The 16,116-nt window shown below is 32.9% G+C and overlaps 1 protein-coding gene and 1 long non-coding RNA gene across 2 annotated transcripts in view; one reads left to right on the top strand and one right to left on the bottom strand.

Annotated features, from left to right (window-relative positions):
- Positions 1-16,116, top strand: part of LOC134756031 (uncharacterized) — a 473,838-nt gene that overhangs the window by 162,713 nt on the left and 295,009 nt on the right. The window lies entirely within an intron of this gene.
- LOC134756022 (uncharacterized) lies at positions 1,710-4,511 on the bottom strand. The gene is made up of 4 exons (XM_063692795.1): positions 4,252-4,511; positions 3,994-4,079; positions 3,241-3,501; positions 1,710-2,010 (listed from the first exon to the last, which is right to left on the bottom strand). The coding sequence occupies exons 1-4, from the start codon at positions 4,264-4,266 to the stop codon at positions 1,782-1,784; spliced, it is 591 nt and encodes a 196-aa protein (XP_063548865.1). The 5' UTR covers positions 4,267-4,511; the 3' UTR covers positions 1,710-1,781.

Below are 16,116 nucleotides of genomic sequence, written 5' to 3'. Positions count from 1 at the left end.
ATTTACATAAACATGAGTTAGCCTATGTAAATTCTAACATTGATTTAGCAGTGAAAATCGATATTTTAATTTTTTTATTATTTTTCCCAGAATCAGTAAACAATTATGTAACATATATATGTGGTATTTTCTATAAAAAGGGACCTTATTGTTGATGGCGCTTACGCCATTATTAACGGTACTCCGATATAAATACAATGCCGCGCGACAATGTGCGGCGTAAGCGCCATCGACAATAAGGTCCCTTTTCATAGAAAATGCCCCATATTTCAGGCAAAAAGAAAAAAATCATGCATTCAAGGGTTACAACCTTGTAAATTTTTCACACCCTTGTTATTACGAAACTTTTCAAAAGTATAAATGGTCATATATAAAAAGTGGGCTTAATTCCTATTCTACAAGAGATTCTATATCAAAAATTAGCAAAAGCCGGTAAAAAGTGTTTTTTTTTTACACCATTTCTTCTCATTACCAGGCATCGTAAACTGCGAGCGAAATCCATTGAAGTACTAGGGTTGTTGTCAAGTCAAAGTACGTCATTTCAATGAATTTCGTTCGCAGTTTACGATGCCTGCTCATTACATAAGCTGATCTCATTAGAGCCATTGCTCTTACAGCTATATGTACGTGGTGGGACAAAATTAGAATGCAAAGGACCTGATAGTAATACATGTTTCCAGGGTCATGAAAGGGTAAAATACCGACCATGTCATACCTATACGTTGCTAATGTTAAATAAAGTTTATTTCGTTTTTTATTTTTATTTATTCACCATTTTTGAGAAAAAAGACGACGATGTAGAAGTGTTCACATTAAACGAACACCGAAGGTCGTCTGTTTAATATTAATACTTAGCCTACATATAATATTCATATTTAGCATACATCGCCTCTACAATACCTAATACCTAAGTGATAATTTGTAGTATTAAATAGTGGATTTTTTTGCATGCATTTTTTGTTTGTAATTTATTTGAATCGACGATACTTTGACATTTTGTAATTCTAAATAAATTTATAACATTATTCTCTGATTATTTACTTGACATGTACTTACAAATAACTGACATATTGAAATTGTATTAAGTTATATCTACCGTAAATTTAAGTTTAATCTTAAATCATGCAGAAATATGACGTGTAATTTTTTTTTATTGATTTTACCAATAAAAATATGAATCATGAATTTTGTTCTAACTTGAGTAGGGTTAGAAAGATCGCCAAAGATGAAAAAATCTTGCAAACCTGTAGATTTCCGAACACATATTTAGAATAATGATGGCAGAAGTAAATCTCAAAATAGGGATTTTGAATTTTTAAGTCGCTTTTTCTGGACAACATACATAAAACAAAAAAAAAAACATTTTTTATTAAGTATTATAATTTATTATCACAATTATAACATTTCTAGGCATCTCTATATCTAAATATAAATAAAATAGTCTAACTTAATAAAAGGGAACTTAATAAAAGGGAACACCGAACTAAAGAAGCTTTTGTACTTTAACTATAATCTGGTACTTAACTCGCTACGGAAGATTCGCTCGCTTGATTGATATGGAATATCGCTGCGGTGGATCTCAAAAGGTTCAATAATGTCGGGCAAAACCAAAATCTAAATGTCAAGTTCATGAAACAGATCGTGATCTATGAAATGGTAGATAGTTAAATAAATCGCAGGCGTGCACTAAAGAAATAATTGTTGCCTACTTATTTACAATACTGATTTATGAGTGATTTGTTTGTTTGGTTTTTGGTATACACATGTATGAATTGATTTGTCTAGTTGTTGTTAATTTTTTCTCGTATCCACTTGCCGGAGTAGGGGGTCTCTAACCTCTTCACTTTGGGCCTGAAGCCCTTCTCGTCGGCAGTGTAGTCGACGCGGTACATGAAACCATCGGGTCCTATGTACTCGTAAAAACCTTCCGAGGCTATGCCCTCGTCGATTGAGTTCGGGTTTTTCAGAATGGCTTTTTCTTCAGCACGAATCTTATTCTCGGTCTCAAAACTGCAAACAAAAGTATAAAGTCAGTTAGGCAAGTTCTGATGAAACTCGATCCCGAACACACATCGGAAGCTATGTCATCATTTCATGAAAATTGAAGTCAAGGCCACTTTTATAAGTTTTTTTAAATGGTTGTTAAATGCGAATTTATTGTAACTTTACAAAACTTGTTAATCATTCTTTCGTCCTTTGGATTATGATGCGTACCATCATCTGACTCAAATTTTATTTACAATGTTAAACGACGACTTCACCTTCGCTATATGTGCATAATAACTATAATAAGTGAATCACAGTCAACGAGGACACTTTATCAGAAGACATTACACAATAATTTGCTGTTTAATTTGTTATTTTACATTTAAAAAATCATTTGTATGTTTAATCTATTTTAATGTGACTTAAAACTATAGATTTTATGGAGCCGATTACGTTTGTAAACAAATACTATATCATAATAGAATTCCAAACTTCAAAACAGGTTTTTATCGTTGTATAATTTTGCACAATATATATTAAATTTAATTTGAATACTTTGTCAAGGCTACTCTTTGAATTGAATATATAATTTTAGTATCTGCATGTACTCGTACTTCAATCGGACTACAAAATTAAAACAAGTAATCAGTCATTCATGTCCGGCTAAACAGTAAAATATTCAACGAGCTAATTTTGTAAAACGAGTTGATTAATTCCTTTATCGTAACGATATATCACGGAGCTATTTTTCTATGCTAATGACAATGATAAGCTTGACATTCAGTAAGTAAGGCTAAGTTCGTTCCGTCGGTAAAATAAATCTTGCATGTTACATGCCCACTTTGAAAGTAAAATTAGAAATTTATTTTGAAAGGAAACGGCAATATAACTCTTTATTCATTCATGAAATAAAACTATGAAAACGGATTATATCGCGTATATTGAATTTATAATACATCTTTATTCATTGTTATATTTATGATATGTACTTTTTTACAAATTATACCGAACTACGCAAACTAATTATTTTGAAAGTAGGCAAGCTTAATAACCGGGCTTTCTTTGGCGCAAGTAGTGAAATTAGTAGTACTACTTTTGTGTTTGTCTCTCCGTCTATATTTTTTTTTTAGTAACAGTGTGCAAACTACAATCAGTGGAGAGATATTATCAGTTTGGTTTGTTTTCCCCCATTCTGGCATTTGTTTATGCTTTTTGTGTTTCTGTAACAGTTAATGACAATCTTTATTTACTTACTCAAAATCGTATTTGTCTTCATGGTAGTTGTGCTTCTGGCTTATGATCTTAATTCCATTGTTCCTATAGTAACCTTCCTTATAGTAGGGATTGTCATCGCCAGGCTGGAGAACTAATCTGTACTGATCGACGGATTCTGCGCCTTCGTAAGGTTCATATTGGTGGGCATATGGCCCGTAGCCGCCGTCGTACGGGTTGTCGATGTGTATGTAAGGGTTGGGTATGTGCACGTATTTACCCTCGTCTCTCGGTCTGCTGTACCTGTGATAGAATAATAGTAAGTATGCTTGAATCAAATTATGATAGATTTTATTGTTTAATTAACATTCTAAAAAGAGAACTTTCGTGTGTTAAATTATTTTTTGGTAGATACTTATTAAAAGTATATACAAACGTAAAACTGTTACTCTTTTATTATACTAGACTAGAAACTATTTTATTGTCCGAAATTTCTCAAATTATAAATAACCACCTTGTAGAGTTAAAAGTGGTGAAGTTTACTTTTATAAAAAAATATTACAAATATTCTCAATATCGATAGAAAATGCTTTACAGATATTGTCAAACTACAATTTCTCAATTGAAATTTACGTTAATTAAAATGTCAATGCTGACTTAAGGCACTGCAAAATTAATAACGTGAAATTTAATGACTACCAAATACGTAAGCACTAAAATAACATTTTAAGCATCCAGCCTACTTAGTTAAATGTTAGATGAATAATCAAACACGTTAGAAACATTGGTATTTACCTGCCGGATTCACCGTACTCCTCAGGAATCCATTTGCCATTGCTAACCGGCGAAGCCACGGCCGCTGTGCTGACTATAACGACACACTGTAAAAAAAATATATAGTTTATTAAAATTTGAAGACCCTTGCATAAATTTACTATTATCAAATAGAAATTACATTTTAATTTATAATATTCGTAATTATAGTAATTTAAACTAAGCTTATTTACTCCACTTAATTAAATATCTTAATTTAAACAAAAAAATCGAATTTACCACTAAACGGAGCATCCCTGAAACTCCAAGAGTCCTTGTAAAAATAACACGACACGTTACAGTTCTTTCAAAGATCACTTATTCACTGCCGTAGTCGTGTGCACGATGCGGAAACTTGTTCACAGCCCGCTCCGTATGTACACTCCTTAGAGAATTTCAAATCGTTGTGTTGATTTCGAAATCGACGCTTCGCTTTTTATACATTTGCAACATCAACTCATCTCTGCATCAGCAGCACCAACACACGCGCGCGGCGACTACGTCACCCCGCATACAAGACCGTAACATACACTACATATTTTTTTCTCTGAATACCATTGTTGATCCCAGTCACTATTTGGGTATCCGTGTTACAAAAATCATATTTCAAAAAGCTATAAAATAAATTTTCTTACAAATCGCGAGAGAGCGTAAATAATAACTATGTTAAAAGCTGTATTGTTTGCGAGTTTTCAATTGGGGTTGATATTAGCCGTTTTCGTGACTTAATTGCTTGAAGGGGCAACAATTACATAATTCACTTTGAAAGAATGTATTTTTGGTTCTGGTGTCGAATGACGTTGCTATATTTGGTAGGTCCAATGCAATAACATTAAAATGTTCCATTTAATTGTATTGCAACGCAATTGAGATTTAATTTAAGATGTTAACATTAAAATAATATATTTTACTACACAAATTTGATAAATCAGGATTTATCAAATTTGATTAACATTAATGTAATAAAGTAGTAATTTTTTTTTAGTAAAAAGCGACATACGCATGCAAGTTCACTTAAATAATGTAGTCCAAAATTACAAGGGTAAGTGCAGAACAAAGTAAATTTTGTATATATCTAACAATCACTCCGTCAAAATCAATCAGTGCAATATTTTAGGTCAACTACCTAAAATCTACTTTCACTGCATTCCTTTTATTGCTATAGCTTGTAAAATTCATAAATTAGTGTTTAGCATACACGAGTGATTGGATTACTCTTAATAGGTGGATTTTACGCTGAACATGACAAAAAAAAGAAAACATTTTGTCACTTTTTAAAGAATGACGAAGCAAGAAACTTACACTTTCTTTGGTTTTCCAATATTAATGATTTTGTTGAGATAAATAACCATTGCATAGACATATATTATATCCAATAATTTCGCTAAGAATATATGGAATATACGAGTAGGTAGGTACTATGTTTGATATCCTAACGCTGCTTATTGACGATTCATTAGGGCGAAGTCCCGTAACCACGGACGGCATATAGTGCCGGACACACGTTCTATCTCGGCAACTAACAACACGAGCAATTCAAGGATAAGTAAAAGTGGCGCAAGGGGACGTACCATGGACGAGCACGGGACTCGCATTTCTTGCGACGCGCGCAGTGACTGTGGGAGCGTTTTTTAGTGTTTTTGTAGAGAAGGCGCTACGTTGCATAAGTTTCGGGTGAGTGTTTCGCCCTATTTTTTGTGTTCAGCTCGATGTGTCTGACTGTGACTTCTAATAAACTCACTACTTAATCAATTAAATTTCGTAGTCTATAAGTTTTTTACATTATTGAAATAGTTGAGGTACGCAATAAATAATTGTAATTATTTCCTATCCCTCAGTACCGGACGCAGTAGTAGTCCCGAAATGCCGGACAGTGAATGTTTTTTTTTTTCAGTTGTATTTTGTACTCGTAGGTACAGTAGTACTGTTTCAGATAGAAGAACGGGCAAGGAAAAATTGAAGAGAAGAAAAAAAAAGTTTCGGAAAGAAGGTGTAAAAGAAGTGAACATTGTATATAAAAAGAAAGCAAGCTAACAATTTAAAAAGTAAAGAAAAAGGTGAAGCTGAGGGGAAACTAAACAAACAAGTGAAGAGCGAAGTTAAAAAAGGAGGAAAAACGGCAGCCATTGGTTGATGCAGCCCTTAGTATGTTTAGACCATGACGAAGACTGGATACAGTGCTCCAGTTGTGGGTGGGCGCAGGAAGCCTGTGCTTGAAATTTCAGAATGTTCAGAAGAATATATTTGTGATCGGTGTCAAATATTCTTAAACCGTCCGGTGCTAGGGGTTCGAAATGTAGTCCGTCCGGCACTAGGTACATCTTGCAAAGAATGAGTATTTTTTTCGCTAAAGTTTACTTTTCGTTTTTGAATTAGTTTATGTAGAAGTTAATTGCATTTGTGTTATTTTATATCGATTATAAAGTTTGTTGACTAAAGTAATTCATAAATAAAGATATATTTTATCAAATACTTTTTTATTTTCTTAAAAAAAAGGCTTAGGTGTCCGCCACTCGGGGACTTCCCCTTACTTCCTTTCTACATCGTTTTCTATCTAGCATTAAACTTTTCTTGGGATCCGCTTTCCTGCTTATTTTATATTACTTCATTTACGTACTAGTACCTAGTACTTATGTTCATAATTTTTAGGTATCAAAATTGTACTTAAAAATAACTTGACTAATGATATTGATAGTTTCGAAATTTCTTTCGTGAATCAGCATAATTTTCGCGAATAAAAAAATCTAACAAATTGAGAATTAAAGTTGATAACAATGATGAAAATTTTCCCTCCTTTCCTTCCCTTTCCATTTTTATTTTCCATCGTAAGTAGTAAAGTCATGTTTCCTTTTAAAAAATATTTTATTTCTGACAAAAACATTACGTCATCAAAGTTCAAGCGTCACCAAATTTTTTTCCACGCATCAAAATGGCTTTATTATTCGGATCATTTCATAAATTCTTTCGTATTTACGTCTCTGATCAAAGTTGACACAAATATTGACGTTTTTTCAAGGAATATGTATAACATTTATTTGTCATCAAATTTAGTTGAATAGTTGAATACGAATGTCTCCGTTAAGAGTCGAGTGACGCAGAGGCTACGTTCTCGTGGCGCCATGCGCCAGCGCCGATAGCGGGTCAATAAACATGATTAAGTTATTAACTATGGAGTTTATAGTATAGTATGTTTGTTTGAGTAATTAGTAGCGCTAATAATTTAATATTATGTATTGTATCTCTTAGTTACAATGTTAAGAGGATAATGGACGACTGCTTCTCCATACAAACGTAGTCCCCATTTTCCGCCCTGGATATTGACATTATGGAAAATATTTTTACACAATTTATTGTATAGGTACTGACTATAGCTATGCCTCTTTGTTTGACTTATTTCGAGTTTTTGTTTATTTAGAGTTCGGAGCGAAAAACCAAATCCCATCAAAAACATTACATGTAAAAAGATGCGTTTCGCAACGCAATTATAATACAAAAAAAATTGAGATGTAATGTGAAACCAAGTCGGTTATTTTAGTCGGTGCCAGGGGGTGTTAAACGGGATCTCATTTCTTTTTGTAGGTAGTCCTTCTTTTCGGGTACTACTTCTTGTACGTCAGCTACCACTTTTCTCAAAGCTCATACTCAACCATCCCACACTATACACGAGTATAATGTGGGATGGTTATGAGTATGAACTCATACCCATACAATACTCATGGCCATACCAAACTATATATTTGTACTCATACAATACTGATGCCCAAGTACCCATCACCATACCTATACCTATACCATATTCTTACCATACTTATAGCCATATCATATTCACACTATACACATATTATAACTATACACATCTTCATACTCACATCGTACATGTAAGACATTTACTTATACCTACTATTTGTAGGAATTGCAAAGGAACTTAGAAGCAGTTCATAAATCTTTAAAACGTGATTGATATTGCAATATTTTTAGGTTTTTTATGGTTTGATAAGCTAAAAACTACTTACTTACGTTTAAAATTTGAAGTTTGTGGGTCTGTTAAAAGTACCTTAGAATTATGATGCTCGTGAGTGAGTGAGTGTGTCAGTGACAAAACTAAGGAATTTTGACGTACAATAATTCTTAAACTACAAGTTCAAATTAAATGTTCTTGGGAATATGTCTAAGCCATATTATGTCCTATATGTCACTGAAAATTCAGGGTTCTAGCTTTAGCCAGCCCAAAATTACAGGACGTCGAAAAAGGCCTGAATGGCTTCGAGAAATATGGTACGGCCGTGCCTCTTTGTTTTGCTCGACCAGATTCCATATTTTTTTAAAGCTTTTTTTAAATATTTTCTCATAAAAATAAAAAAAAATGCGTAAATATATTTTTTATCATGTTAATTTAATATCCACAGTGGAAAATGGGGACTACATTTGTATGGAGAAGCAGTCACTGGACGTCGTCGTCGAGGGGCGTCTTAATGTTCTCATGGATACATTTGTTTCGTTTAACTAGAAACCTAATAAGGCAAATAAATAAAGAAAAAAATGTTTGACAAATAATTTATCTTTATCTTAAAAGGATACTCTTATAACTAAGGTGTAGTTATGTTATATAACTAAACTGCCGATGTTGACTATGATCAAAGATAGATATAACTCCGTAATAGATGGATACAGTCTAAGGGAAAAACGTGCCTCGAAAATCACGAAAATTTGATTCTCGATCAGATGGCGCCACTAGTTTTGGCCTACACTCGTATAGAGGGCGTTGACTGTTTCGTTTGTTATTTATAATTTTAATGCATACCAGTGAAAGAACATGGGTCAAAATCATATAAAAATAATTAATGCAAATAAAAAAATCGTTTATCCATATTTAAATACATTTTATCGTATTTTTATAAATATTTATTTTTAGTTTTAAAGTGTGTCGACAGATGGCAGTGAATTTACTGGGGTTACAAAATTTACTATGACAGTACCGCTCTAGTATAAGTTACTCTATGCTATGATCAAAACGGATCGAAACAATACATAATTATGATTGTTGTATTCACTTACCCGCGTATTCATAAAACTTAACAACATTTTTGTTAAGTTCTGTCCCTTTCCAACAAACACAAACGTGAAAATTAAGGATAAAGATAAACGATTATCAAAGCCTTGTTTATGATAACAGGCATTTATGAATAACTCCATTAGAGCACAGTGTTTCCACTCGATGGCTTGCCTGAATATAAGTAAGGAAATAATTTGATTTCACAGGACTAAGTGTATATTTATTTATCGGATATTTAGTTAAAAACCAAAAGTACCATTGAATCCGATGAGCTACATTTCTTATTCCATAATACATAATCAGGTACGAGCTCATCTATTGCATTAGATCATTGTCTAATGATCATTGATGATGAAGAAAATAAACATCGAGATTGTCTAATCTCGATGTTTATCTTCTAGAAACAGGGACAACATTGGTAAAACGGTGAAATAAGAATTCAATAATTAGGCATTGGTTAGGGTAGGTGATTAATTATAGACCAGGTACACATTTAATTACAATTGACCAAAAGATGCAACCTCAAGTTCACGAATAAAAATACAAACTAACTTTCATAGATAAGTCCTAAGTAAGCTGACATAAAATTATCTGCTAATAAATCTTTCAGCCCTCTATCTTAACGTTTAACATTCTACGCGCAATAGCAAATGCAGGATAAAGATCTATCCCATCAGGAAATAAAATCGTGAGTAGCACCGGAAGATAAAAATGGCATCGCTATCGGAAATTGAGCTCGAGTGGACCCAGCATCGCCCAGGATGTTGTCTCTTCTTCACATTTTTACTATTACTGCTTTGATTATTGACCGAAGCGTTAGCGAAGGTCTACATTTCAGCTTGGGCAAAAATTATTTTGTATATCCGGATGTTCTTCTATAGGTCGCAATTTTCAACCGATTCTCGTGAAATTTTGTGAGCAGGTTCGGTAATTGAATATAATTTATTACCTAGTCGATTCATTTTTGGAAAATTTTCAAAATTGCACATCAATGGGGGTTCGCAAGGTCTACAGCTCAGTTACTAGTTTAAAACTAGGTCCCTACGTTTGATTTTTTTCGAATTTTTAATCATTGTAAGAGTGAGGAGAATTTAAAAAATTTTATGAAATCTGTTTTTCGTTCCTAATTTTTATAATATGCAAAACATCCAAAAAATTCACATAAAATTATGTCAAAATATTTTCCATAATGTCAATATCCAGAAAAAATTAAAATGAAATGAAATGAAAAATGAAACTATCATAATAAGTATTTTGTTATTTCCTTTTTAGACTTGCGTATAAACCATTTTATAGGAATTGTTTACGGCTGGTTATTATTTAGTCTGCCGGATGTTTAGTGATTCAGGCAATATGAATTCAAACCGAACTTACCGAACTCGTGACCTTTAACAGGCTAACTCCGGGAATTAAAATCAATTTCTGGCCACAAAAACTCAACTTCCATTTTATTGGTAAAGCCCCTAGTAATCACGTGTCTTCTAAGAAACAGTTATTTAAACCTAAAGAAGCAGATATAAGATTTAAAAAAAAAGTTGTGTACATTGATTTGATATTAATATAAGGTAACTGCAGGTATTAACGACCCCCTTAAGGCATCGAGTGGTATTGACCACCCGTTTTCAATTCTATTAGTAGAATTTAAATGCCTAGTAGTGGAGATATTATTGAACGAAATACACGAAATCGAGCGGTCAAAATTAAAAACCGGACAAGTGCGAGTCGGACTCGCCCACCGAGGGTTCCGTACTTTTTAATATTTGTTGTCGAAATTTCCAACGTGAAAATTTCAACTGTCTAGCTATTACGGTTCATGAGATACAGCCTGGTGACAGACAGACGGACAGCAGTCTTAGTAATAAGGTCCCGTTTTTACCCTTTGGGTACGGAACCCTAAAAATCGACTACCAAGTCAGCCCCTGACTCGCACATCCTTATATTATCATCTTTTTTTTTATAGCACACCCACGGTTTACTGTAACACTTTAAAATTCTTAGCATCCAAAACCTAAATACCTTAATGGGTGACTCGTAAAGTGTCTGAGTCAGGCTGACTCGAGCAATATAACGACGAAATATCGGTAAAAAGTAATAAAACCTTAAATAATCGCATTAAAATACTTCATAAAGCTATTTAGCATCGGCTTATACAAATCAGAATCGTTTTAAATCTTTGGGACTTAAGGTTTGGGTCTGGGAACTGGGTAGGTAGCGAAGTAATTGTTGATGTTTTAATGACGTTTGAAGGGGCTACCAATCTGTTTTATTCCTTAAGGACTTAAGGATTAAAAAAAATCAATATTTAAAGCAATATTTTTAAAATTGAGCATTGAAAAAAAATATTTCCCATCACCAATTCGAAAAAGGGGTTTTTCTTCCCTGCTAGGAGGGATCAAAGTGGCACTTTTCTTCCCTGCTAGGAGGGATCAAAGTAACACTTTTCTGTTCTAGGACACTATTTAAAAAAAAATTAGCACATTATTTTTTTAGCTTAAATAATATTTTTAAACATCATAATTACCCCATAGGTGATGTGAAAAGCAGTATGTGTCACATGGTAGCAAAATTATTTCCATCTTGGGCGTAACACACTTGAATCCCTCACTACGCTCAGGATTCTACTTTAGAATCCCTCGTTACTCCCGGGATTCTATTTTAGAATCCTTCGCTTCGTTTAGGATTCAATGCACGCCCTCGCCGTAAATATGTCATTTTGCTCCCTTGTAACACAATCTACTATTTTATAGTTACTCATAAAATGCAAACCCATCATCATCATCATCATCATGTCAGCCGATAGACGTCCACTGCTGGACATAGGCCTCCCCCAAGGCTCGCCACTCCGACCGATCCTGTGCCGCTCGCAACCACCGAATTCCCGCGACCTTCACCAGGTCGTCGCTCCATCTCGTTGGAGGCCTAATGCAAACCCACATAATAACAAATTTAAAAAAGTAATGTGGCAATGACGCGGTAACATTGTGCACCCGTTAGTTTGTAATATTCCTACCGTATTTTTTTTTAATTTAACTATCGAGATGTAAACGACGAGTGTTTACAATTTTACGGTGACATAAACACGGTGGCTAAAAAATAAATGCATTCCCGGTGCCAGGGAGGTTTTGCAATTATACTTAGCAACTTTTACTATAGGACCAACACCGAAATCGCGAAAAAAAATTTGGCTGTTTCATACATTTTGGCTGGTCCATTTTCCATAGGGTCGCGATTACGGGTTTAGATTCAGATTCAGATTATTTATTTATAAACATACATTAAATACAGTTTACACGTCAATATCTTATAACTAAGTTGATATAATTTATAACTTAAGTGTTGCATATTATTTATTTACATGTTCATAATTGCAGAACCAACAGTAACAGTAAGTAGGGCTTTATACACAAATTACACGTGGTAACAGTAGTGGTGATGGTGGTTTGGTCCAATAGTAAAAGTTGCTCAGTATAATCCCAAAACCTCCCTGGTAACAGGAATGCACTTATTTTTTAGCCAACCTGTATACTTATAATTATGTTACACAATGGAATCAAATACATTGGCTGCAAAAATTAGTCCTATAAATAAAAATAAGGATTTTAGTAATGTGTTCTATTTTTAGTTACGTTAGTTTCATTTCTTCATAATATTATTGTACTCGTACCCATGATATACAGTAGGGTGGGTAATTTTTTTTTTATATTATTAGGGATAAGTTGTAAAAAGTACTATTTGGTAATTCATTGTATTTTTACCTTGAATTTTACTGTCTCCGGATTTGAGTAGAAGTTTTCGTATAATGTATGGACATCATGAAAAAAATGTCTCACCTAACCTTTACCATGGTATTTCGAAACAATAATAGCATAATATATTTAGCTAAAGTTTGAATAAAGGGACAATACATAGATATACTCCGCAGACCATACAAAATGTAACAATATTTATATGAAAACTTTGAAATGAATCCGGAGGCATAAAATGAATTCCGATTGCAAAATAATTTTAAATACTGTTTTTGGTATTACATTATTACGTTACTTGTTAATACAGTTGCTCAAAAAGTGCTCTACCTTCCATAGCTATTCCGTTCCATTCAGACAACTTATTAAGAACGGTTTTTCAATATGCATTATTAAAAAATAAACGTGTTATAATGATGAAGAGGTAAGGCTTAACCCTTCGAATGCCTTGTCCCGTATACGTCACAGACAATTTGAACTTTAATGTACAATTTCAAGGTTATTAATTCGGTAGCAAATTTTTGACACGGGCGTTCGAGGAGTTAATTAACCAGTAAGGTACACTAAACCTACTTGTTATATTTTAATAATCACTTAAGTACCTACCTGTTTATAAATTTACAGCAGAAAATATGCTGATAATATTTGCAAAGCCTTGGGAGGAAAATTTGCAGGGGACTAATTTGAGTATAATTATTTGACATCATCCCAACATCTGGCGCCGGAAACTACCGTTACACGCTTCTGTTCTGACGCTCCAGCCCCTATTTGACTTGCGCACAGCTATATTATGACCATTTTATTTGTTTTGTCTACATTTTTTACCGAATATAAGGCAAAATCAAAGCAATCGTATTGTTGAATATACAGCTCATTGATGAAGCGGAAGCCGAAAAAACCGAAATAAAAATAGTTTACACTTAAAGCATAAAAGTCTAACCACTTTTATTAGTATCTCGTGTGCGTTGCGGTCGTCTTCAATAAGTGTAGTTGAAGTTTGTGAATTCAAATAAATATTGTACAGTCGGTATCAAATACATATTGTTGATTAAAAATTAGGAAGGTGCAAAAGTGTAAACATATATTTTTGACGATAACTATACAGCTACTTTCCGCCCACCACTTTCTTGTTCTTTATTTCATCTTTTGTAGTCCGACCTAGTTACCTTTCTTAAATATATTTTTATAAATCTTTGTTAATTGTTTGTTTTCCGTCTCCTAATAAAATTGAAGACAAGAAATGTACAACCGGCGGACATACTCTGCTAGTCAACCAACAGATACGCATGAAATTTTTAACACAACCTCGCCTCGTTTAAACACAACCTACACGTATTGAAGATCAAAACGCATTAATATCGATTACAACGAGGAAAGCGAATCATCAAAAAAGAAAGCCAAGTATTTGATACTTTTTGCAACCAAATAAATAAGGCTAAGTACTTTTTTCTGTACCTACGTAAAAAATCCACGTTCACAGGATGCCTTCACGAATTATAGTGCCAAGTGTGTGAATCTGTTTATATCCCTTATAAATTGTATGAGCGCCACATAAATTGAAGATTACGGTCAAAGAAATATGCAAACGTTATTTCATTACGTTTGATTGCCTTTCACTTCGCCATTAAATACATAGTATGTAGACTTGGGTTTTACACTCGTGTTACGATAAGTAACTCCTCGTGTGAAATATCATACTCAGCTATTTAAAAAAATACAAAAATACAGCCTCGACAAAAAGCATAGTTTTATAGTATGTAGGTACATACGTACGTATTCGTACGTATTCGTACTGGCTTCAAAATAATAAGAGTATCTATATACTTCAAAATATTTTTATCCGGTCTATCGTGAATTTATAAAGGTAACAAAATAAATTTGCGATAGACTGTGTACTGTGTAGTGATAGTATGTGTTCAAAACGCGAAAGTATTAAATGTTATACATATATAGCTATAGATAACTACCATGTACTCAAAGAAAGAAATAAAAGAGCAAGTAGTTATACTAATATTTGATCGAAATTGATTTGTACTCGTAAGTACATAATAATAATAATATAATATTTATTTCAGGCAATGTAGCCATATCAAAATTTTACAATACCACAATTAAATACTATAAGCTAAAATAAAAGTAAACAATAAACTTAAATAAACAATAAAAGTAAATAAGAAACGGTCTTACAATTTATAAAATTGCCTGTCGCTAGTTTTCTAAATTTTATATCAGACATTATGAGAGTTTATAAGCATTTTCATGATAAGTTATTGTACCGATCAATCTTATCATGTATAAGTCTTGTTTTGGTTTCATTCAACTGTTTTAGAAAGGAACACTAGTGCCTCATTTGAAATGAAGAATATACTCTCAAAATACAAAACAATTTAGTGTCTTATGAACAGCAGAGTCTCAAGGAAACCATAAGACATTGATTCCCATGCCGATGTTTCTATCTAGCCTAACGATAACTAATTTGCAAGTCTTATTATTTTACCATTCTAAGAATGTTAATGGCGTCAAGTATATATATATTTCGTTCATATTAAGTGATTATTTATTTAAATAGCATTAGAGTGATTATTGTTAAGACGTCAAAAAAACAACGTTATTAAGAAAACTGGAACAATAATTTATTTAGTTTCCACAATATTGATAAAAAGGTTGGGCTATTTAATAATACAAGCGTAATATTTTGTTTTGGTGTGAAAAATATTACGTAATATTTGAATTCTGTGCCTTACTTAATTGTACTGTTTTATGTAAGTACGTACGGTGCGCGAGTTAAAAAAAACTCGCATTTGATCGTTTTTTTATAGAGGTGTACCTAATAGTCACGATGATAAGATAATTTTTTAGTTCTTTCAATTCAATGTCAATTTATTTATTTCGCTTGAACATACACAGTTGTTATGGTTACATGTCATTGGGATGTTATAGGTACAAAGTGTAGCTATTAAGTGTTACATGCATGTATGGTCTATCACAATATGCCATGCAAAATCTTAGACTAACTTAAAATAATAATCTAAATAATCTAATCACAATTAAAATGTCAAGTTATCAAAATATTCATTCAGATTATAAAATGGTCTTATTAGTAGAAATTATTTTAATTTCTTGGAAAAGTCAATAATATTATCACATTGCCTAATGTCCTCATTTAAAAAACTAAAATTGTAGACAACAAATACAGAACACACAATCATATTGTTTTTTTTTTATAAAGACTAAATCAATGTAGTAGTAAGTAGGTACCAAGACATCGCGGATGGCAGAAACACCATAATGGATCTGGCCAGAAGCATG

Source organism: Cydia strobilella, chromosome 3, assembly GCF_947568885.1.
Source record: "Cydia strobilella chromosome 3, ilCydStro3.1, whole genome shotgun sequence".
Taxonomy (NCBI): domain Eukaryota; kingdom Metazoa; phylum Arthropoda; class Insecta; order Lepidoptera; family Tortricidae; genus Cydia; species Cydia strobilella.
The sequence above is the reverse complement of the archived record's forward strand: the minus strand, read 5'-3'. Positions and strand labels throughout refer to the sequence as shown.